Below are 25,444 nucleotides of genomic sequence, written 5' to 3' on the forward strand. Positions count from 1 at the left end.
TCTACATTGGTATGAGTACCACCAAGTCATCAGTTAAGATGAATAGGAACAGACAAAGGGTATATACTGGCAACACACAATACCCCATTGCAACGCACGCCCTACAGTATGACAGTTGTGATCTCAGTGCTGGTTTCACAGCATATGTCATCTGGATTCTTTCTCCTGACACAAGTTTTTCAAAACTCTGTAGGTGGGAACTGGAAATACAACATGTGTTTGGTGCTCATCACCTCCTGGCCTAAATGTTCGTTAGTCTCTTATATTCTAAGCATTTTTTTCAGTAACTGTTGCTTTTCTTCACTCCCTTTACGTTGTTTTTAACGCTTGCATGATGTTTTTCTCAGTAATATCTGTCTTTCTTATCTTTCTGTCTTCCGCTTAAAGTTCTCAGGTTTTCAAACCTCGTCCAGTGCAGGCACCAAAAACCCACTTAACTTCCAGGGACAGCAAATCTTGGTGCCAATCGGTTGCGCTCAGCTGACTTTGGGTCTTCGAGTCTGCGGCTTGTAGTGCTCCCGGGTGAGAGACAGTGATAGCTTACATTCGCCTTTAGGACAAGGTGCTATTGATTTATTTCGCACGAAATTCAAAATTGTGTGTTAATTACAGAAGTTTTTAATCTCATGTACGTTGTTGCAGTCTTCACGCCACAGTGTGTCGAAGTGCCTGGGCTACTTACGCAGTTTTTAGCACCTGCAGTTTACAATAATGAGAACTTTACAAAAAATTTCTCTAAAATATACTCCACAACTAAAAACATACTACGAGTACTTTTTCACGAGAGAAGTATTCCAGTTCTTATTATCTTAACTGACTAACACTACACGTTACAGACTACAGAGAACTACACAGATATATTGGTCCGAATTCCTTGTTTATCGCCGATGGCTACACTAAGACCATGGACACCTGTTTCCTTCATTAACCTGAAGCTGAATTTGACCTTCAAGTAACTTCCAGCGAGAAGTTAGTTTCCAATTACAGCAGTTTACGAGTAGCTTTGTATTTTTATGTAGCATTCATTCTAGCGGATTGAATCTGCCAATAACACAGAGACTTGTAATTATATTTCACAAGCCTGGAGATACAGACATATTTATTGGTGTACTACACTGGAGTGGATAATCAGCTGACATGTTTTGTGATGTAAGCTAGTTAGCTTAACGAGCCTGTTACTAGAATATGATCTATGCCGTACCAGTGTTTTATGTAGTTTTTGTCTGAAGCAGCCGGCCGAAGTGGCCGAGCGGTTCTAGGCGCTACAGTCTGGAGCTGCGCGACCGCTACGGTCGCAGGTTCGAATCATGCCTCGGGCATGGATGTGTGTGATGTCCTTAGGTTAGTTAGGTTTAAGTAGTTCTAAGTTCTAGGGGACTGATGACCTCAGAAGTTAAGTCCCATAGTGCTCAGAGCCATTTGGACCATTTTATTGTCTGAAGCATTCTGAAAATCAGGCAAACTGCCTCCATAGTTCCCTCAGTCATGCCCGTTTCTATCATTAGGCAAGACTAGGCAGCCGCGTAAGGCGGAAAAATTTTAGGGGCGACAAAGACCGGAAAAGCAATAATTTTAAATCAGACAGCGAAAAAAAAAAATGAGCAGATGAGGTAAAAGCACGGAAAAGAGAAAAATTAAAACACGGAATTTTTTACAAAAGCGCAAGGAACGGTTACGTACGAACTTGCAGCATGCTGTAGGTGAAAAATCTCCACTGTCTATCCTGTATCCTGTGTGGTCTATTTACTGTTGTTGAGTTGGCCATAGCGCCGCTTTGATCGTCCCTGCAGGGGCAATTCTTGTACATAGGCTTTTGTCTGTATTGTCACACATATGATACGGATGGTCTGAAAATGATCACAGGTGTCCGAAACTAATCAATATCAAGAAATAAAATGCAACTTGTGACGCAACTGCAACGATTTATTTCAGTTAGTTACGTCTTTACTTACTTTGACGAAAGTAAATACATTGCTTCCACCTAAATCTCAACTGAAGTAGCCACTACTGAGTAAGAAACGGAACTAGCTTAGACCACTGAGCCACCGGTGTAGCTAATAATAGTTGTAGAACTCTCGATAGAGAATGCAAACAAAGTCATGTGTTTATTTAATCGCAAGAAAGTGGATGCTGAAAAAGATGGGATCTATGACTCATTCTAAAAATATTTCAATTAAAACAGAAACGAAATAACACCACAATTATCTAGATGATCTAGTTTGATGCTTCTGCATGACTCCCGTCAGTATAGCATAATTTATAAAATCAAGAAAATATTTATTCACGGCAGAAAATAGTTGTTCGTCCATTTTCTTACAACTGAATAAAATAAGTAATTGATGACAAATTTGGTTGCACTGGTATATTCAGTTGCATTCTGCTTGAAAATATTCAGCACATTATTCCCATTTTAGTTTTTTTGGGCAATATTAGAAACTGAGGACAAGAAATAATAAGTTGTGGACATTCGTTGCCCTCAATCAGTTTTAAAGGTACTACGGAAAAAGCATTAAAATTGAGGACTGTCAACAGGAAATGAGGCTGTCTGGTCACCTTAGTTTAATGATTAAAAATATGACAGGAAATTTGCATTTTTATGCGTTGGATGTTGGTGGTGGTGGTGGTGGTGGTGGTGGTGGTGGTTCGATATCTGGAAGATCGATGGTACAATTGTAAAAAAGAGGGGGGGTCATTTTTCAGTTTTCGCCTAGGTGGCAAAACACCTACCAACGGCCCTGCCCACAGCAGTATTGACCTCGGAAAATTTTATTCCTTAAGACGGTAAGGTGCAAACTGTGTTGCAGAAATTCGTGATAATTGATTGTGAAGACTACTTCAGTACTGCAAAACGGTGTGAGTTATGAATAAAAACTGCCTGTGGTAATTTCATTGCGATTAATGTTTCTGCTGATAAATAAAAAGCAAAGAAAATTCTCAGTGCTAATGACAATCAGTTACAAAAGTAAAGCAAACTGTCAAAGCACACATTTTATGGTGAGAACCATGACAAAGTGTGTGACACTGTGTTTCTTTGATACAATTTGTAAACATCTAAATGTCTGAGAAATGAGATCTTAAGCTGCACATACGGCAAATGAGACATTCTATATCGGATTGTTCAAATAAATGTAGGGGAGGATGCGAAGGGATGGGACACTTTTTCTTTTAATCTGTTTGAGGCAAGCCTTTTAACTGTTTTCAAGTATCTTTAGTCCAAATATGGTACTTTAGTTATTTCTAAACTAAATACATTTTTTATTCTTTACAAAACAATATATTTGTAGCAAGTACAAACAAATTTATGGTACTATGCATTCTGTCCCAAGGCTACCCTACAAAGGGAGACTTTGGACAGTGGGATGGGAGGGTTGGGACATGTACAACTTTCACATATGAAACTATGTATAATCACATATAAACCTATAAAATGAACTGCACTGATGCAAATTACAATGATTATTTTCTGAGTGAGTTCCTATTGGACATTCTGAAATCTAATCAAATTTGTTTTCTAGAAAAAACAGTTGCAATTCACTTCTTTTAGATCCTCCTGTTCTCAGTGGCTTCTGAAAGACATGAACAATATCCTCCTTGCTGACATTCGAAATGTCATCTACACCAGGATATATAAATTCGCAACTAGTACGTTTTCTTCTCAAAAATTTAAATTCATAGCCATCACCGAGACTGTTAGCTATGCACTCCACATAACGAATGTGATTAAATTTTGTGGCAAATCAAACACTCACATACTTTCTCTTGTGTATTTCCTCTTCTTGTTCTGATTCTGAGGACATGTCATCATATAATTCATCCAGATCTTCACTACTGCTTGAATAGATCATCGTTCTTCTTCTAACATTCTTCTTGGCACAGTTGTTTGCTTTCCTCTTCTGGATCTCTTCCTCTACACTGATATTTTTTTATCTGTGGTGTTTCTCAGTATGCGACTTTTCGTTCCTTTCTGACTTCTTCTCATATTTTTGCCTCATGGGAGCTTTTGGAAATGGCCATATCTGCTCATGTAGCACAGTTTCAATACAGTCAGAAGTGAGTGAATCTCTTGATTCTGCTTACTTTTTGCTGGTACTTGAGCTGAGAGATGGAAACTCCACAGCGGTTTCAAATGTTGGTATGATGCTAAGTTCTTCATCAGGGGGAGATCGATCTGTTGCACTTGAACCAAAATAGTCTGCCTCAGAAAACATGTTGGAGTCAAAAGGACTGATGCTACTCTTCCTAAAACGTGACAATAAGTTTCTTGGTGAAAATGCTTGAGTGGTTGCACTGATTGATAATGAGCTATGTCATATATAGAAATGGTTGTTCCTGGGTTGGATAGCATGCAAGAGTCACCGGCAGTTTTGTAATATTTTTTCAGGGGCCCAAACACAGATACATGAAGAGGCTGCAGCTTATGACAACGCTGAGGAGGTACTTTGAGAAGCATAATGTGGTTCTCTCTGAAAAAATTTAAGGATTCAATGTAAATGTGGCTATCATGGTGTTGATATAAGAAGTGTTGGGTTTTCTACTGTTGGAGAAGCAGGTTTCTGGAAATGATGCAAGTAATCTATAAAATTACTGGCATTCATCCATTCTGGAGGATTTGCAGAATCTCAAGATCCGGGTATAGAACCATTGAGCAAATGCTCCTTCAAGTGGACTCTATGAAAATGTAATATGATAGAATGAACATTCCATTGGCTGAAATTGTTGCACAAAGAGTTACCAATGTACCTATTTCTGCTGATGTTGCCTGGTTCACTTGCTTTCTTCCTCTTTCAGCAATTACAATTTGTGGTGCTTGCACATTAGTTAAGGCTGCCTCATCACAATTATATATGAAGTTTGACTCAGAATTGTATTTTTTAAAAATAGATCTCAAATCATCAAAAAATTCTACGACATTCTTTTTATTGAGACTTATCCCACTGGAAAGATTATTAGCTTCTGGTTTTTACAGTGACAGTCTTTTGTTTTGTTTCATAAAACCTTTCATCCAATCTCTTCCTGCTATTTCATTAGTAGTTCAGCCTATGGGTATTGAGTGAACTCATATGCAAGATCCTAGCCCAAGTTCCATTTAATCCATAACGTAATGTGGCAGATGTAATTAGATACTGAACTAGCATGGACTCTTATTCATTCGTGAAGAATCGTGAATGATTATAAAGTGAACTGCATTTCTCAATATGATTGAATTTACTAGTATGATCTAATGGTTACCTCGATAGGCCTGATTTAGGTATTGTATACATTTTTGCTGTCTCTCGCAACCCTCTGCCATTCTTCATTGTTTCCTTGGATGGTGACTGTCTGTCTGTTCTTTTCTTGTAGACAATCGGTATATTGAGAATGAGATTTTCACTCTGCAGCGGAGTGTGCGCTGATATGAAACTTCCTGGCAGATTAAAACTATGTGCCAGACCGAGACTCGAACTCGGGACCTTCGCCTTTCGCGGGCAAGTGCTCTACCAACTGAGCTACCGAAGCACGACTCACGCCCGGTACTCACAGATTTACTTCTGCCAGTACCTCATCTCCTACCTTCCAAACTTTACAGAAGCTCTCCTGCGAAACAAGCAGAACTAGCACTCCTGAAAGAAAGGATATTGCGGAGACATGGCTTAGCCACAGCCTGGGGGATGTTTCCAGAGTGAGATTTTCACTCTGCAGCGGAGTGTGCGCTGATATGAAACTTCCTGGCGGATTAAAACTGTGTGCCCGACCGAGACTCGAACTCGGGACCTTTGCCTTTCGCGGGCAAGTGCTCTACCACACTTGCACTTGCCCGTGAAAGGCAAAGGTCCCGAGTTCGAGTCTCGGTCGGGCACACAGCTTTAATCTGCCAGGAAGTTTCAATCGGTATATTGATGATAAAGCTCCCAAAACAAACAGTAACTGATATCAACATTTCATAAGGGAGGGTTGGGACACTAGCGGCCCAACCCTACATCTACATCCATACTCCGTAAGCCACCTGACGGTGTGTGGCGGAGGGTACCTTGAGTACCCTCCCTTGGTTACCATTTTTTTCTATTTGATACTAAAATACTGGATTTCGTTTATGTATTGACCAAAACTTTTATTACACTGCAAAGATAAACTAATGGGACATTTATAATAATATGTGAAATTCAGTAATTTAGTTACTTCACTGTGTATTGACTTCAAAAATAGCATTTTTTTTATTTGAGATAGTGAAATTCATGTTAATTTAACTGTAGCATCTAAAATCGAGTCAGTTAGCGAAATTTCAATATGGCAGCAATAAACAGTTGAAAGTTGAAGATCACTGACCATAGATTAGATTAGATTTACTTTCATTCCAATTGATCCATAGGATCCATAGTGCTCCAGGATGTAGAACATGTCAGGAAAATAATAATACATGACAAATATTTATAACTGAAACAAATAAGCTACTGTACCTCCCACAGGTCTCAAGTGAAATGATCATCATTTTTTTAATGAACACTATATGAGAGAATCACTCTACTAACACTCATTTACAAAGATCACATAAATTCATCGAATTTAAAATTTAAAGAAATGTTTTTTTATTTATATGATAATAAACATATAATAGGACTACTACAATACCCATTTACAATGAACGCATTACTGCACTGAAATGGTGCAGAAGTATATATATATATATATATATATATATATATATATATATATATATATATATAAGTTGGTTCTACTGAGGAATTCATCAATGGAGTAGGAGGAGTTGGCTACCAATAAATCCTTTAGGCTTCTCTTAAACTGAATTTCATTGCTTATTAAGCTTTTTATGGCTGCTGGTAAGTTATTGAAAATATGTGTTCCTGAATAATGCACACCTTTTCGTACAAGAGTAAGTGACCTTAAATACTTATGAAGATTATTCTTATTGCTAGTATTGATTCCATGAATTGAGCTGTTGGTTTGAAAATAGTGATATATTTTTAATGACAAATTTCATTCAGGAATAAATCTATGGGGAAGCAGTGGTTAGTATCCCTAGTTCCCTAAACAGACTTCTGCAAAATGTTCTTGAGTTCACACCACATATAACTCTTATTGCACGTTTTTGTGCCCAGAAAACTTTGCTTGGCTTGATGTATTACCCCAAAAAATAATCCCATATGATATTATGGAATGAAAGTAAGTATAGTGTGCCAGCTTTTTCATTTTTATATCCCCTGTCTGACAATTCGCATTGCAAATAGAGATTTGTTAAGACGCTTAAGCAGTTCTGTGGTGTGCTCCTCCCAGTTGAATTATTATCAAGCTGTAATCCCAAGAATTCAACACTGTCCCACTACTTCTATCTACTTGTCATCGTATGTTAAGCAATACTCGTGGGACATCCCTTACACGTTCTGAACTGCATGTAGCGTGGTTTTTTCTTTTTTTTAAGTTTAGTGACAAAGAATTGGCTAGGAACCCAGTGATTAATGTCCACAAATATTTTATTAGGCGATCTTTCTAAGACCATGACGTCATTTAACTGAAATCAACATCTAATTCATGTGACTCGGGGCACGAAGCCGAGCATGTCATTACGCATTTGTAGTGCACAGTTTATGACATTTCTGTTACGTATCAAATGTTGTGCTTTTTAAGTAGATGCAGAGGTAAAGGACCTTCACATACGCTCAGATTAGATAGTTATTTTGTTTCCTACAGATTAGGTAAAGTGAAGAAAATCTCACTTATGTAAGAGAATTACTTTAAAGTACTTTCAGAGCTATTTCCATAAGCTGAAAGTTAGTAAGGATGTAGGTCCATGGATGTAAAACTTCGTGAATGACTAAGATTTTGAGGCGACACATCGTTAGTATCTCGCACACTACACGAGCATAATCAACATTTTGTACTACATTACGCTTTCCCATCTTGATATCGTTTCGGTCTCTGTAACTAGTGGATTAAGCAAAAGTCAGAAACATACTTTCTTACAAAAGCTTCCTAAAGCATTTCACACATATTCTTGAGGAATCGTTAAAAAACTAATGCTCCGGTCGAAATTGTTATTTTGTCTTCAGTCCTGTGGAAGCGGCGAACTACAAGAATTCACAGGGCAAAAAAAAAGTATTCACTATTCACTGAAGAAGAGTCATTCTGTCGCTTGTTAGAAGAACTGTCTATGCGTTTCAACTTGACCACATGTAAAAAACGACAACTACTGCTTTATTATCAGGAATTACGGAGAAATTGGGTTACTGCACTATTACATGTGTAAGAGTAGCTCTATAGTTCGCTGAATTATCAAAATCCATGCTTTATTTCAGCTATAAATGAGACAAACGGTAACTGCCAGCTCCACTTCACACAACGCGTAATGACGGGAACTCGGCTTTCTGCCCCGAGTCACGTGACTTAGATGTTGTTTCAAGCATTAATACGGCAGAGATGCGCGGTCTGTGATATAAATGGTCTATGTTACTGACGTGAACGTCAACTGAGGCAGTGACACTAACCAAACAGTTTTAAAAACGAATGTACCAAGTCTCGTCCTATCCCAACCCTCCCTATCCTCGCCTACAGTATTTTATTTCATCTGTTTCGATTTTGATGAAATTTTGTATAAATTACACGTTTGAGAAGCCTAATATTTGATATAAGAGTAGAAGGGCGTTTGTGGCAACATCGTTCATTCCGTTATTTTATGGGATAGCAACATTAAAACTCATTACCGGTACGAAAATGTAGATTATCAGCCCTGTATCTTTGACAATTTGCTGATATAAGCTTTTATTAAAACCACATGCTACAGTGCGAAAACTGCAACTGTATTTTCAACACTTTTGACATGAGAGCTGTCTTAACATAAACAAAACACGCAATAAACGAAAACACAACAATAAAACACAAAACACTGCAGTCTGCCAACAAAGGCGTTACAAGCTACAGACCTGAAGTCACTCGACATTAATGCGAGCCTCATGATTTCTTAAGGTGCTATCCATCTATATCAGAGGATGAAAGTCAAGGCAGAGAAGAATGTACAAAGCAATAGATTTAACAAGCAATGTTTACAATATGGAATGGAGTTATTCCTAAGTACGCACATATTAATTTAAAATAAACATTGTTTACAGTTCATTGTACCCTACAGGTCCTTCTCCCGATCGACTTTCACCGATTTATTTACGAATTTGTTACTTACACTGTCTTTAAGCTTTCGTTTGTCTGTTTTCACGGTTTTTTTCTTCTCGAACTTGCCCAGTCACAAAGCACTGTTGTAATTTTTTCGTATGAAAATTTTTTCATATTATATCTTTCAGTTATATGAAGATAGTAACTGTTCTCGAAAGAACAGATACTATTGATGACCGTACAGCTTCTCTAGAATAAATGGTGATAAACTCAACCCCCTGCTGCCGACAGGTGTTGTTGATATACTTCGATGGGGACAGCTGAAAATGTGTGCCTTGACTGGGACCCGAACCTGGGATCTCCTGCTTACATGGCAGACACTCTATCCATCTGAGCCACCGAGGACACATGAATAGCGCGACTGCAGGAACTTATCCCTTGCACGCTTCCCGTGAGACCTACATTCCCAACTGTCCACAATCTACATACGTAATGTACCTAATGGATATTTGCCCATCCACTCATTACTCGGTCACACTACGGTGACGATTCCCGTAAGAGTTCGGGCAACCTGTGCGCATTCGCACATTCTATAGAAGCTGCACGGTCATCAGTGGTATCTGTTCTTTCGAGAACAGTTACTCTTCTTGTATATAGTTAAAGGCTACCCAGCCATTGACCTTCGTCTGTGCGAATGCGCACTGCTTGCCCGCACTCTTACGGGAATCGTCACCTTAGTGTGCGCGAGTAATGAGTGGATTGGCAAATATCTATTAGGTACATTACGTATGTGATTTTTCAAATTTCTAAACACATTCTTCGAATTAAATTTCACGTAGTTCTATTCTGAATACAATGCCACTTTCCTTGATGTTGACCTAGTTAACACTGATGGCCAACTACACACTTCTGTTTTCACTAAGCCTATAAAACAAAAGCAGTACTTGCATTTTCACAGTTGCCAACCTTTCCAAGTTAATAGTCCCCCCCACCCCCACCCTCCCCCCCCCCCCCACCTCCTCCCCATACAGCCTTGACATTCGAGGCAGAGGTGTTTGTGCAGATACAGGCTCTTTACATCTCCACAATATCTGCGTCAGGCCCTATACTACTTACATACCCATTTCTCCAGACCGCAACTGCTATCTGTGTGACCATTAATGCTGTAAGACTTTCCATTATACACTCCTACCATTGTCTATACTGGCAAAACATATACTATCAAAGGGAGCACCACCTGTAAGTAAAAAGACAATATGTTGTGTACAAGCTGATAAGCAAACACTGTTCCACCTTCTTCATTGCTATAACTATGGGCTATGTTGAAACAGCATAAATGGAGGATGTATACCGCCAACGAACATATCCCACTTGTAACCTCCCTCGTACTAACCGGCCTATTCTGCTTGCGATATAAAATATGACCATGGATTGCATGTATGCCTAATGGATTTTTTCTAATTGTATATATTGGACAACCGACCCTTCTGATGGAAAATCTATTAAAACTAAAAGTAATTAGACCGAACAGGGATATAATTCGGAAAATGAAAGTTATTTTGTGCATTCACTCACGAACAACACTGGGCAGAAAGGGGTACCATTGATCAACGAAAAGGAAGTAATTAACAGTCACCTGCCCACTAGGGCAATTTACATCCAAAATCCTGTACAAGATGACGGGAAAAAAACCATGTACTATTAAACACTGATGTAGCAACTAACGGTTGCCACGTTTTTTTTTAACACTAATTTTAAGTGAGTATGTAATGATAAAGAAAACTGAGAAGTCTCTCTCACGTTAAGTTTGGCATTAAATTTTGAAAAAGGCAATCGAGTAACGATTTGAAAATATGCAGTTAAACTGTATGTTAGTATTTAACTTCATTACATGAAGAATTAACTTTCAGTGACCTCAGCATAATGTCATCAAAGAAATTTAGAAAAAAAGCAAGCACTATTAGAATATGTGCCAAACCAAACAGCCATGTGCTCCAAGCTATATGTAAAATAAATAAAACTTCCGCACTCTTAATTTGTGCATTTCTTTAGATTTGGATTTTTTCCAGTGATTGTTTCTCAAACTTGAAAAATGAAATTGCTTTACTTTCGTCATATACTGAAGCCTCTGTTGTACAACAGTTAACTGAAAGTACACTGAGGCTAAAATTCTTCAAAGAGAAATTATTCATTAATGGACCGGCTGCAACTATTCAATTTCTTTCTTATGACATTCAGTTAGCATATTATGGAAAAAAAAGGAACAAGGATCCTGCTTGGTAACAATGTCTGGAGGCAATGAGGACACAATCGCCCTGAGTTTAACTGATTATTATTTAAATAAATCTTATCAATCAAATCACATTCAGCTATGCTGCTGGGTTAGCCGTTAATACTTTCTACCAATGGACACTCTTACTTCAGTGCTGTGCATACGCCAAAACTCGGAGCCGATAACGAATCTGTGTTGCTGGAACTGCTGCTGTTGTTGAAGACGGTAACATCTTGTGGAGCCACGGCTAATTACAGGAACGGGCAATCCTAATTAATACAGCCTCTTCCGCCCGTCCACTGTCCTTCCTCCTGCTACTAGCTATCTGGCCGGCATGCGTACATGATGCCGCCGTTATGGTACTCTCTACCGGGAGATCGTTAACACCACACTTCTGCACACTACAAGGGCTGGAACCTGTCTCTCGCTCTCTCCACGCGCTCTGCGCCACAACTCCCTACCCTAAGATTTTACAACGCACAAGCACTGCTATTATCGTTGCTAGTCGATGCAAATAACAATTCCTTTGGCTTTTCCCAGAGCTTATAAGTTTCACAGTAAGACACAGATAAATACAAAGAAACTTCAACAGTCTTCTACCGAAATTTACACATACAGTGAATCAATGTCATTACTTATTAAAAGAAAGCATTTAAATTATAAATATTTACGTACAATTCAGATATATATATATATATATATATATATATATATATATATATATATATATATATATATATATATATATATATATGGGGAGCAGGTGCCATGTATCCTGCATTTTCATTGTTACATGTGGCCCACATTTCATGACTTTTTTTCTAGAGGGAAACAAATTCAGGGAATGTCCTACAATTTAAACAAACAGAAATGCAGGTGCATACAGTTAATCAATTTTATCTGCATAAAATCCAATAATCGCTGGGTTATCAATTCAAATAATTATTGCAGTTATGTAGGGGGCACGTTATTTACATGATGACCGTGTGTCATTATTACTCAAAACATTATAGTATGACAACAAATCTTAAAAACAAACACTTCCTTCAAGAATTCGGTAAGTTTAAATTTACTACAAATATTATGAAAAACATAGTCAATATTGGCATAGAAAAACTCAGGCATCATTTAAAGGTACACATAGAGTAATAAAAAAACTTTCAGAACAGGATAAGAAGTAGTAATTACAAAATTCATTACATAAATGTGTATAATGAACATGAATTTTGTTAAGTGGGCTCTCGCATTGCGCTAGTGAGTGTGTTTTAAATAACGTCGATACCAAACATAAACATTTACATCAAAACCCTTAACTGCTGGCACTGAAATAAAACCAAATGGCGTTGCACACGCACATTCACAAAGAACGCCGCAGCGCTACAAGAGCCGGCAACGACTCAGTTCAAGCGTAGCATTGTTGCGTGCGCTATAGCGGCACGCTAGATCTCCATGTTTGTGTATGCAGTGGCATTTCAGAACATTCACCTGCCTCAAATTGTTGTTACTCACTCCCGAGTAATCTCAAGGAGTCCTCTTTTTAATTCCATCACAGTGGATAACTCAACACTGTCCATTAATACACACGTGTACCAAGACCTGAAACTTACAGTTCATCTAAGTGCATCGGTAATAACTCACATCATACAGATTAAAATAAAATTTTAACATAATACATACATATACAAAGTTCACAAACTCACTAATACTAGAATAGCACGTAATGGCTTGGTTTCTCTTTTCTCATTTCGGACTAATTAGTCCTTGACTGGTACAATTATAAATTGACAATATTACGCACACCTAACAGCTTTCCCGATTAAGGAAAAGCTAAACAGTAAGCGTTAGTATGAGGTACATTGATAATCTCAAATTGTCAATTGTAAATTAATTTAAATTTTGAAATTTCATGGTCGATCTCGCTTGACTTTTTGTGTGCTTTAACAAGTTCAAGATCGCCAATAGCAAATTTGGCAAACCGCGCCTTAGCATCATGACGCCGTATTCGCGCTTCACCTTTCTTTTTAACCATTTCTTATAGGTGTTCTTTCTTTACTTCAATGTTAATATCAACTCTCGGAGGGAAATCAATCATTTCTTCCACTAAACTTTTAGACTTATGGTCTAATAGTATTTCTTTCGGAGTGTAGCCCGTGGATTCATCCGTCAAGGCTTTCATTGTTTTCTCGAAATCACCAAGGTAATTGCCCCACAATCTGTGATTGTGGTGACAATACGTTCGGCAAAGCCGACCTAATTCACACATGTACCGTTCCGCGGGATTCCCGCTTGGGCAACAGTCCGAAATGTGTATTACTTCAGTGCCATTACTATTCATTCCTTCATTACATAATTTGTAAGTAAATTGCGCTCCGTTATCGGACAAAACCGCTTTTGCTTTGCCGACGCGCACAAGGTAATCCTTAACAAATCTGGTATAAACCGCTCTAGCTGTTGCCTTCCTTATCGAATATAACTTGATGAACTTAGAAAATGTTTCTAGCACCACTAATATGTACGCGAAATTCCCTGAAGTCTTGGGCAGTGGACCATAGAGGTCCGTACGAACCAAATCCAGCACATCGTTAGGTCTTACGCTGTGCATAGGGCCACGGTTCATGCAATTCGTTACCTTCACCCTCTGGCACTTATCACATGACTTTATTCTTCCAGCAACTCTCTTTTGTATATTATCAAAATTTACAACTTCCGCTAGCTTCTCAGCACACATCTTTGGTCCGTAATGACCATAAGCTAAATGACAGTACTCAATTATCTCTGTGAAGTACTTGGCTGGCCAACAAACTCGCCAGTTATTGCTATCTTCACCTTCACGTTTGTACAAGATATGGTTATATATTTTGTAATACTTTCTTAGTTTCTCCCCTTCTCTACTCTTTTCGTCATACTTGTTCTTAACAATTATTAGACAGTCGTCCTCGTTTTGATGACGACGCATGTTTTTACAGATGCTCTCTACTCTTTTACAAACTTTTGCATCTTGAAAGCAGTACAATTTCAGTACGCCTTCAGACTCGTCCTCCACAAGCCGATGATCGGTTTCAGGCAAACGTGACAACGCGTCCGCTATACAGTTGTCTGACCCTCTCACGCAACAAATGTCATAATAAAACTGCTGCAAGAAAAGAGACCACCGTGTCAATCTTTCATGCAGTAAACGACAATCCTTCAGATAGGTGAGCGCCTTGTGATTCGTGTGAATTATCACCCTTCGGTCCCACAAATAACCTTTAAATTTTCTGAAACGCCATACGATATCGAGACATTCTTTCTCAGAAATCGTATAGATTCGCTCACATTTCGTCAAATTTCGGCTTGCGACGCGACTGTTCTGTGCTTTATTTTCTCCTACCTCTTTAAACAATTCTACTCCTAAGCCATAATTTGATGAGTCCGTTCCCATATGAAATGGCAACGCAAGATCAGGATGGTAAATATGTTATTCTGTAGTAATTCATTTTTCAGTCTTTCAAATGCGGCCTGACACTCGTCAGCCCATACAAATGGCGTATTTTTTCGCAACAAGTTGTTCAGGTTTGGATCGTTGAAGGCGTGCCCCTGCACTAACTTGCGATAGAATCCTGAGAGCCCTAGGAAACTCTTTTACTCTTTCCTAGTTTTCGGCGGAGGACAGTTCTTTATTGCCTCCACTTTTTTGTGGATATTTAGTGATACCCTCTGTTGTCACAATGTGACCAAGAAAATTAAGTTCTTTCTTCACAAAATCACACTTGCGTAACGCACTGAAAACTTCATCTAACAATTCGCAATGTTCTCGCCACGACGAATTCGTCAGCAGCAAATTGTCCACGTACACTGTCAGTTTTGAGCTCAGGGCAGCACCTAACACCTTATCTAGGGCCCTGATAAAGACAGAAACAGATGTATTTAGGCTGAATGGCACTACCTTGTACTGGTAACATCGGCCTGCACATAAAAACGCCGTATATTTCCTACACTATTCTTCTAACTAAGGCTATTTGCCAGTACCCATCTCTGAGGTCAAGGCTAGTCATAAACTGTACATTGTGAAACTTTGCAGTATATCTTCCATACTTTCTGGTCTATCTGTCTCACGTTGAACAACCTTGTTCAACGTGTGTGCGTCTATCACAATCCTAACAATACCACCTCTCTTATCTACTATTATTAAGGGATTGTTATAGGGGCTGGTACTCCTCTCTATAACATTCCAGTCTAACATCTGATCTATCTCTTGTTGGACAGCCTCCTTCTCGGAGAGCAGTATCACATACGGTCTTACAAAGAATGGTTCATGGGGTATTACATTTAACTTGCACTGATACCCAATAACAAGCCCCGGTTTGTTGAAAACACATTCTTGTTTCTCATTATTACGTCATATAGGTCTCGTTTATGCTCAGGCGGGGCGTTTGGCAATCTGTCTACAATGCTCTCTAATTCGTCTTCCAAACAATTGTCGATGTTCATATTGCGGATACCGTAGTTTTCCATTTTTCTGCCTAAACCAGTCTCATTAGGACAAGTAACAAGATGAATAGGTTTGTATTCACTACTCACATCGTCACTCGTTTCATCAAAACTCACATTTACTTCGGTCTTGTCTTTGAAAATGTACTTCATGGCCTTATTATTGCAGTTTATAATTGCACAATATTTTAACAACCAATTTAAACCCACAATAATATCTGTGCACAGATCTGGCACAAAGACAAATTCCTGTTCAAATGGTTCTCTTTGAATCTCAAAACATACAAATATTTGGTTTGTTATCGGTTTATTATTCCTTCCGGTAGCACTTATTATTTTGACTCCCATTACTGGCATTACTACGACTTCTGGTTTATCTTTCAGTAATGCAAAAGTTATTCCTGACATAGCACTTAGCTCTGCCCCTGTATCAATTAAAATTTGCATTTGTAGGCCGTGCATATTAACGGGCACTGCAATCTATTTACACCTGCCATTATCAATGGATTGGTCTTCCCACAACAAATCCTCGTCTACCTCCAGGTCGTTCCAGAAAAATCCGTCCGGTTCCGGTGCCGACAGTTGTTTATCCGTCGGTTTTCTAATTCTTTGTGTTTGGACGTTTTTGATCTCTATTTGTCTGTCTTGCGGTAGTTGAACTTGTTTTGATCTCAACACTGTAATCTTACTATCAATTTCATCGATTAATGAACTTTGTTTAACCAATAGTTCGCTAATTGTCACGTAAGGTAGGTATTCTTCGGAAAGATGGCTGTCATCTTCGAAGATTTTTGGAGAAAAGTGCTCTGTTTTTTCCTTCTATCTCATCTCCGAAGCTCATGCAACCCTCATCACTCTCGTCTGACTGTATAACGTCAGGTTTGACCTCGTACATATTGTAATCTATGTGGCTTTCAATTAGTTGTGCCGGGTCATTATCGGCAAATTCATCTCGCCCCTCCTCGTAACATCCGCCTCTGTTTTCAATAGGACTAGCGTCGCTGGGGTTGGCTACTTCAAAAACTTCAGTTGGACAAGCCTGCCGTTTAGGTCCAGTGCTTTCCATTTTAAAACGCTAATTTCTTGTGGGCTGAGAAGCGTCAATTTCTGTCTGCTCTCCCCATTAGCGCACCTCCCATACAATCCTCTATAGCTTTTCAGTTAGTCGTACATCCGACCGAACTGGCCTAACCACACCTCCTCGCGTTCCACAGTTCCCTGCTCGATAACGAAATTTTATTCGAGATCGGCTCTATTACTTCTGCTGGCAACTCATGCTCTACTGAAACTTGCGTAACCGTTGCTTTAATAGCGGCCGCTTCCTTCTCCCCCTACCGGTACACTAATATCATTATTACATTTACGAGCAGTGACATATGCGTCGACTGCCGTTTCCAGCGCAGTTAACATGACTCTAGGTGCGTCGCTCTCTTTACTCTCTCGCACATCCTCCCATCGCTGAGTTTTCCTTTCGGATTTATCATAGGAGTATTGTCTAGGTTTTCGTTTGGGCCGCCAAGGTCTTCCCACGCCCGGTGGGCCCCTAACGGGCGCGGCTAGTTGTTTCCCTGACTAATTCCGACAGACCTGTTGCTACCAGACTGCCGTGATGTATCATTCCGCTCCTGTCTACTATCATTTCTCCAAGGACCACGTACCATATTTGCTTGATACTGGCCCCAATCATTTGTACAGTTGTGGCTATTGTTACTATGACCATTATTGTTATAGTGCTGTGCATTGTTATTACCATGGTGGTTGCTACCAGTATTATCATGGTTATTGTTAATGTTCTGGTTGTGACTATGGTGGTAATTGTTACCATTCCCACGACTTTTAACTTTTTCGCGGTTATCCGCCGATTGTCTTTGTTGTCTACTTCCTTTAAGAACGCAGCAATCGTTCTCGAACTACTGCCGATGTATCTCTTGGAGTCATCTGGAAGCTTCTGCCACAGCCCCCAGACAATCTCGGATTCAGTTTTCCGATCGCGCAAATATTCCAATTTGCGGATCCAGTTTTCACATAATTCTTTCATGGAGCCGCGCGTGTTTACATCGTAGGGCCTCGACACTACGAAATCGCGCCATACACACTCTTGTTTCTGCTCTGACCAATACTCTTTCAAGAATGCATTTTTGAACTCTTGAAACGTCATGTTTGTTATATCGAGGTTTAAGCCCAATCGCTTAGCCTCGCCAGCAAACATGTCGACTACTGCATTTATTTTTCTCTTGTCTGCCCATGATTCCGGCAATGCCCTCTCACAATTTCTAATGAAGTCGGTGGCGTGCAGTCCACCCTGTTTTTTGAGGGGATCGAAGCGCTCCTCCTTCGCTAATACTTCAGCGCTAAGTGCGTGGTACGACACATAGTGCAGATTTTCTTTTAATCGTTTATCTTACTCATTTATCCTTGTAAGTACTTGGCAAGTGGTAACTGATAACGTTTCCACCTCCTGCTTCTTTTCATTACACACAACCGATTGTCTATTTATTTCATTACACACAACCGATTGTCTATTTACTTTAGCACCTACGTCTGATACTAAAGTCTGTAAACTCGTTATTTTCCCTACATCCTCTTCTCGAGCTACTTCTTTCACTTTTTCAGCTACCTTGCTCTCTATTGTGGGACCAACAGTCTCTACCAGTTTCTGTCCTATCCTCCCTACTTCAGTTTCGAAACGACTATTTATGTCTCCTATCTTTGTTTGGGCTTCCTCCCTGTCATGCGTCAGATTACCGATTTCGGTATTCAATGCTACTACTTCTGCTCCAATTTTATCAACCTTTGTGTTAACAATTCCAGTATTACCGTTAACAGTCTTAATTGCTTTATTCTGGTCATCTATTTTTGCTGACTGGGCATCCATTTTACTGATTAACAAACTGAACAAATCTTCTATATTTCCGGAAATCACAGGTTACAACACTGGTTCTGTATTAATAGATTCCTCGTATCCGCCATGAATAGGTTCTGTTTTACTTTTTATTCGGTATTCCATAGCATTTGCAAGTGCCTGGAATTCCATTTCTGCCATTGTTCGATTTTCAGCAGCAGCGTCTTTGATGCTAGCCGCCGAATTCTGAGCAATGGGTCCCGCTTCATGGGTCGTGCATTGTTCAACCGACTGTTCCACATTTGGTACAATCAAACTACTCGTTTCGCCTAATTTATTCATGTTACCCAGATTGCTGATTACTGTGAAATTTAAATGTGCAGCTTATTTCTGCCACTTAATGTTATTGTATGTGAGCGACTTTGTTTGTAGCAACAAGTTACTACTCGCTACAAAACTACACATTGCAAATTCGTGCCCAGAACAATACCAAACTGATATTGTCCTGTCACCTGCGTCGCCTCCCTCTTACCAATCGGCCTATCCTGCTTGCGATATGAAATATGACTGTGGATCACGTGTATGCCTAATGGATTTTTTCTAATTGTATAAGGCTATCTTTCCCGAAGAAGTGATACCGATAAGTAGGAGGAAATTATAGAACCGACCCTTCTGATGGAAAGTCTACTATAACTAAAAGTTATTAAACCAAACAGGGCTATAATATGGAAAATGAAAGTTATTTTGTGCATCACTAACGAACAACAATGGACAGAAAGGGGAACTACTGATCATGAATCCAAAAGGTACACTAATGAACGAAAAGGAAGTAATTCACTGTCGCCTGCCCACTAGAGCAATTTACATCCAAAATCCTGTACAAGATGATGGGAAAGAAAAACATGTATTATTAAACACTGACGTGGAAACTAAAGGTTGACACGTTTTGGTTTTTTGACACTAATTTTAAGAGAGTATGTAATGACAAAACCGAGAAGTCACTCTTACATTATGTTTGGCATTAAATTTTGGAAAAGGCAATCGAGTAATGATTTGAAAATACGCAGTTAAACTGTATGTTAGTACTGAACTTCGTTACGTGAACAATGACTTTCAGTGACCTCAACATAACGTCATCAAAGAAATTTAGAAGAAAAGCAAGCACTTTTTACTTTGCCATTACTTACTTTGCAAACTGGATTTCATATTATTGACTGAACAACTGTGCCTTTTTTACTGACTTGAACAGAATTAAATACTAGAATCCGTGCCAAACCGAACAGCCATGTGCTCCAAGCTATATGTAAAATAAATAAAACTTCCGCACTCTTAATTTGTGCATTTCTTTAGATTTGGATTTTTTCCAGTGATTGTTTCTCAAACTTGAAAAATGAAAAGAACTTGAAAAATGAAATTGCTTTACTTTCGTCATATACTGAAGCCTCTGTTGTACAACAGTTAACTGAAAGTACACTGAGGCTAAGATTCTTCAAAGAGAAATTATTCATTAATGGACTGGCTGTAACTATTCAATTTGTTTCTTAAGACACTCAGTTAGCATATTAGGAAAAAAAGGAACAAGGATCCTGCTTGGTAACAATGTCTGGGGGGCAATGAGGACACAATCACCCTGAGTTTAACTGATTATTATTTAAATAAATCTTATCAATCAAATCACATTCAGTTGTGCTGCTGGGTTAGCCGTTAATACTTTCTACCAATGGACACTCTTACTTCAGTGCTGTGCATACGCCAAAACTCGGAGCCAATGACGAATCTGTGTTGCTGGAACTGCTGCTGTTGTTGAAGACGGTAACATCTTGTGGAGCCACGGCTAATGACAGGAACGGGTAATCCTAATTAATACAGCCTCTTCCGCCCGTCCACTGTCCTTCCTCCTGCTACTAGCTATCTGGCCGGCATGCGTACATGATGCCGCCGTTATGGTACTCTCTACCGGGAGAGCGTTAACACCACATTTCTGCACACTACAAGCGCTGGAACCTGTCTCTCGCTCTCTCCACGCGCTCTGTGCCACAACTCCCGACCCAAAGATTTTACAACGCACAAGCACTGCTATTATCGTTGCTAGTCGATGCAAATAAGTATTCCTTCCGCTTTTTCCCAGAACTTATAAGTCTCACAGTAAGACACAAATGAATACAATGAAACGTCAACAGTCTTCTACCTAAATTTACATATACAGTGAATCAATGTCATTACTTCTTAAAAGAAAGCATTTAAATTACAAATATTTACGTACAATTCAGAAAAAATATATATCGGTAGCACGTGTCATGTATCCAGCATTTTCGGTGTTACACACTGCAGAGCATGCTCTGCAACATGGCAGTTGTGACCTCAGTGTGGGTGTTGGTGTCCCCATATATGCTTTTGGATTCTCTCTCTTGACACTAGTATCTCAGAACTCTGCAGGTGGAAAGGGCATTACAACATTTGCTGGTTGCTCATCACTCACATGACCTAAATTTACATTATTTTCTAAGCTCTCAGCATTTGTTTTTAGTAGCGATTCCTTTTCTTCACTCCCTTTATACTGTTACTGGCTCTTGCACTGGTTTTTTTTATAATCTTTGTCTTGCTTATCACCCTATTGTCTACCTTCTAAGTTTTCAAATCTTGTCTAGTGTAGGAACCGACAGTCAGCATCTCCTTTTCACCTCATCCAGTAAGCCTTCCCTGGCCCAGGGTTCTGGGCAACTCTTTCGTAGGTCTTCTCAGCAACTAAATCTCACCAGTCCTTTTCCTTCGTTCCTCTTCCTTTCCCTTCACCCTTTCTGCCAGAAGAAGAAGCCATTGGCTCCAAAAGCTTTTCATATCTTTCATGTGGGTTTTCTCCTGCTGTCACTTTGTGAGTACTCACTTACTTACATTTTATCCATCCAATTATATTTTCAAATTCTTATTGTATTCTATGAATGATTTCTCTTTAACTGCAATTTTTCAACTATAATTAAGCTTATACCCTAATGAGACCTGTTTTGGTCAAAGATAAATATTTGTCGACAGTAGTTTATGAAACTGTGTTGTGAAGTTAAATATCCTGAAAAGTTGATGTAAACGCAATGTGATCATCTTTCTTTTAATATTAAATGTATCTTGAAAAGATTATATGATTGACACTCCTTCAGTTTATATTTCAGGGATTTGCTTCTTCTAACATTAATGACATATTAGTTGTATTACTTTATATTTCATTGTAAGTAATCTAATTGCATTTACTTTTCTTGCAGTTTCATCATGACTCTGCTATTGGTGATGACTTTACTCAGCAACTTACTCTCAGTGTTGGGGCAACCAACGATCAATTATCGTAAGTTAAAAGAAATATACTGACTTGAGCTTATTGAGATGAGGGATGTACATATCATCGCAAATAAAGCAAGAATGAAAAATATATCTTGCAAGATGCAAATTTGAAGTCATTTGTATATGACACTATGTGCATTGGCTGAAAAAGGATCAGTAATATAACACCACATGAAACGAAAAAGAAAATGCATAATTATGATTACCTGAAATCATCGGTGAAGCAGGAGGCGATCTTCTATATTTGAGATTCTATTATCCTTTTGGAACACTTGATTGTCTAGATCACAAGTTTTTTTGTGTAGATAACCAGTTACAGCCTTTTCAATAGCCATCTTCAGATTTGTTGATCTGAAAATGGCCAATGAACTGGCTGAAACTGCTTATCTATGTAACAAAACTAGTGATCTAGGCAATAAAGTATTCTAAAAGGATACTAGACTCTCAAAATGCATAATGCTTCATTTAGAAATTTTGAAGCACTGTTTGTGCCAAATGTCAAAAACTAAAGTTCCTCAGAAGTTGTGTGAGCATAGGCTTCTGCAGGCATGGTCTTTCCAACAAAATATTCTCAGGTGTGTGGCCACATGGTCACGTTCTTATACAGACAAAATTAGCGCCTCTACTGTGAGTGGCATTTTGCAAATGTGCTACTGGACTTGTGCCGCTCTTGGACCTTTTATAACGTTACTTAATCCTGCTCCTAGTCACATACATCAAGAGCATCATTGAACCTAATTTTAAATTTGATGGCTGCTGTGAGGACACAGCATATTAGCATGTGCCTATAGGCACAGAAGAGGCATGCACAACGTAGTCAACACAATAAGTCAGGGTGGTAGAACATCACAGTGAGTGCAGCAAAACTGTATAGTCCAAGGAAGATTATGTGGCAGCAAGGCATCCATTTTCCTACAGGAGAAATATAAAGAAGGTTATTTAAATTGTAAAGCAACTTGCCAGCATGAATTACAATGACAAGAATCAAGAATCTTTATTCACCATAAATCATTTCACAATGATATGTGACACATACATGCTCCCATCATCTTGCTTGCTTGCAGGATAATCTGTCTGTAAACTGAAGAGCAAGCAGGTGAGTCCTCGCCCTATCCAACAATTTCACAAGGAGCACCCACAGGCTGTTTCACAATCTTACACTGACCATTTGCAGTGCACCTTTTGAATCAGTGGAGACACACTGAACCTGAGGAATGCCTCTTTTCCACTGAATGCATTAACACTACACAAAAGACAGAAATGGTGATTAATATTACTAGCACAAGAAACATACACTAACAGAAGCCACATAAAATGCTGCACACTACTGCCAGACAAGAAACTGATTCTTAATTATCCTGTCCAGCACTGGTAGCACTCTTCTGGGAAAGATTAGTTCCACCACTGCATGCACTGCTCACTTCTCAGTTTACAGACTGACAATATCTCACATATGAGCCAGCAGTGCTTGCAGTGCTACCCTGTTGGGTGTGACAGCAAACGTAATGGCCAACACCATAATACACACACAATTGTTTCAGCTACCACTAGGCACTGCAATAGCAGTACTATGTCACTGTGGTGGCTGGCTTCTCATTTCTTAATACCCAGCAATAGGAATTAAAAATTGCCCTAAGCCAAATAAAAAATAAAAGAAAGAAATAAAAATTACTTTCCCCATCATCTCACTTTTGCGACCCAATATGAAATCAAGGTCACTGATGATCTTGATGACCAATGCTAGGAGTAGGATGAAATTCTGAATGGGACACTGGCTGAGTAGTAAATAACCTCTCTGATGAGGACTTCTTGAAGCACTGGCTTAAACGTTGCTCTATACAACAACATAACAATGTGATCAAATGTTCAGAAAAGTTATATTAAGGATTTATTGAAGTTTTTCAGATATCACATTGGCAGGGTGTATATGCCCTGGGACAACTGGGGAAACCCCAGGAACTTTTTCATTCGGGGAAAAATCCATGAAAAATATGAGAATTCTTTTAGTATTCCAGAAGTTTTTCATTGACTTAGTTCTCAGTTAATTTTTTGCAGTTTTGACTGGTACGAACTGATACTGCGGCAAAGAATTTTACTTTAGCTCGCTATTGCAGATAGCACTGCAGCAATAAAACATAACGAGAGAATAACGGCAGACTAAAATTTAGCTGCAAAGAAAATGCGCCATTGCAACAACAAAATACAGCGCACACAAAAGTGCCTGTCGACAGCACAATGTGTGAAAAGGCTTTAGAAGGAAGACTGAGCAATACGTCGTAACAACAAATTGCTTTTGATGAGCGTGACGTCACAACTGTTTACATTTCTGAAAGGTCGCGGTAAAATACTGCAAATGGTGGTTTGAGAAGCGTTACTTTCAAAGCAAATTTACTTTTACACAAGATGAATTATGTTACGTTTGAGAGTGTGTGATGAGTTTCATAAATCACGGAGCGTCCTACTCTAGAACTGTAAGGACCAGCCGCTTAGAAAAATTTAGGGCCCAGAGGACCAGCCATTTATGCCATTATTTTTTGATACAATGTGTGAAAAGGCTTTAGAAGGAAGACTGAGCAATACGTCGTAACAACAAATTGCTTTCGATGAGCGTGACGTCACAACTGTTTACATTTCTGAAAGGTCGCGGTGAAATACTGCAAATGGTGGTTTGAGAAGCGTTACTTTCAAAGCAAATTTACTTTTACACAAGATGAATTATCTTACGTTTGAGAGTGTGTGATGAGTTTCATAAATCACGGAGCGTCCTACTCTAGAACTGTAAGGACCAGCCGCTTAGAAAAATTTAGGGCCCAGAGGACCAGCCATTTATGCTATTATTTTTTGATACTTGCACATTAGTGTTTGATGTACCATATATTAAAGTTTAACATACGATAGAAAAGACCAAGCTTAAAGGTTAGTTTTTCGTACTTATTTTAGTTCTTTCATATATTACAAATTATGCAATAGGTAACGTTGGCAACTGGTGTAATTATCCTTCAAAAAGAGTGCGAGGTGAGTTCTTGAGCAACTTCACTTGTAATAGGCTTTTCTATGAAAAAGTAAAAGTGCTCAACGGAATTATTTTCAGCCAGATAACCCACGAAATGTTTGGTGCAGAGCACTGAAATTTATAATTCTGCTGGTCAGAAATATTCAGCTGTTGCAATTTAAGCTGTACTCTTTAAGATCCTGCCTAACCACATCTACGGAAAAAAACCGCAAAACATTTTTGACGACCATTGTTGGATTGTGAAAGCGTAGTTTTTCTTGTAGCTATGCTGTATGTATCTTAACTTAAACCAGTAACTTTTCCTAGTTGTGTGTTCGCGCTACTTAGATGTTGCTATTAGCCAAGACCACCTACAATAATGTATGTAGGTGAATGTATTGTAGGTCGTCTTGTATTAGCTGACTGAATCACGTGCCCTATG

The 25,444-nt window shown here is 38.9% G+C and overlaps 1 protein-coding gene across 1 annotated transcript in view; it reads left to right on the plus strand.

Annotated features, from left to right (window-relative positions):
• Positions 1 to 25,444, plus strand: part of LOC124792201 (ionotropic receptor 25a) — a 436,300-nt gene that overhangs the window by 36,918 nt on the left and 373,938 nt on the right. Inside the window, exon 2 of the mRNA XM_047257921.1 lies at positions 21,935 to 22,014. Coding sequence (XP_047113877.1) covers positions 21,942 to 22,014 — 73 coding nt within the window. The 5' untranslated portion in view covers positions 21,935 to 21,941. The remainder of the gene's footprint in view (positions 1 to 21,934; positions 22,015 to 25,444) is intronic.

This window comes from Schistocerca piceifrons, chromosome 1, assembly GCF_021461385.2.
Source record: "Schistocerca piceifrons isolate TAMUIC-IGC-003096 chromosome 1, iqSchPice1.1, whole genome shotgun sequence".
In the NCBI taxonomy this organism is placed as follows: domain Eukaryota; kingdom Metazoa; phylum Arthropoda; class Insecta; order Orthoptera; family Acrididae; genus Schistocerca; species Schistocerca piceifrons.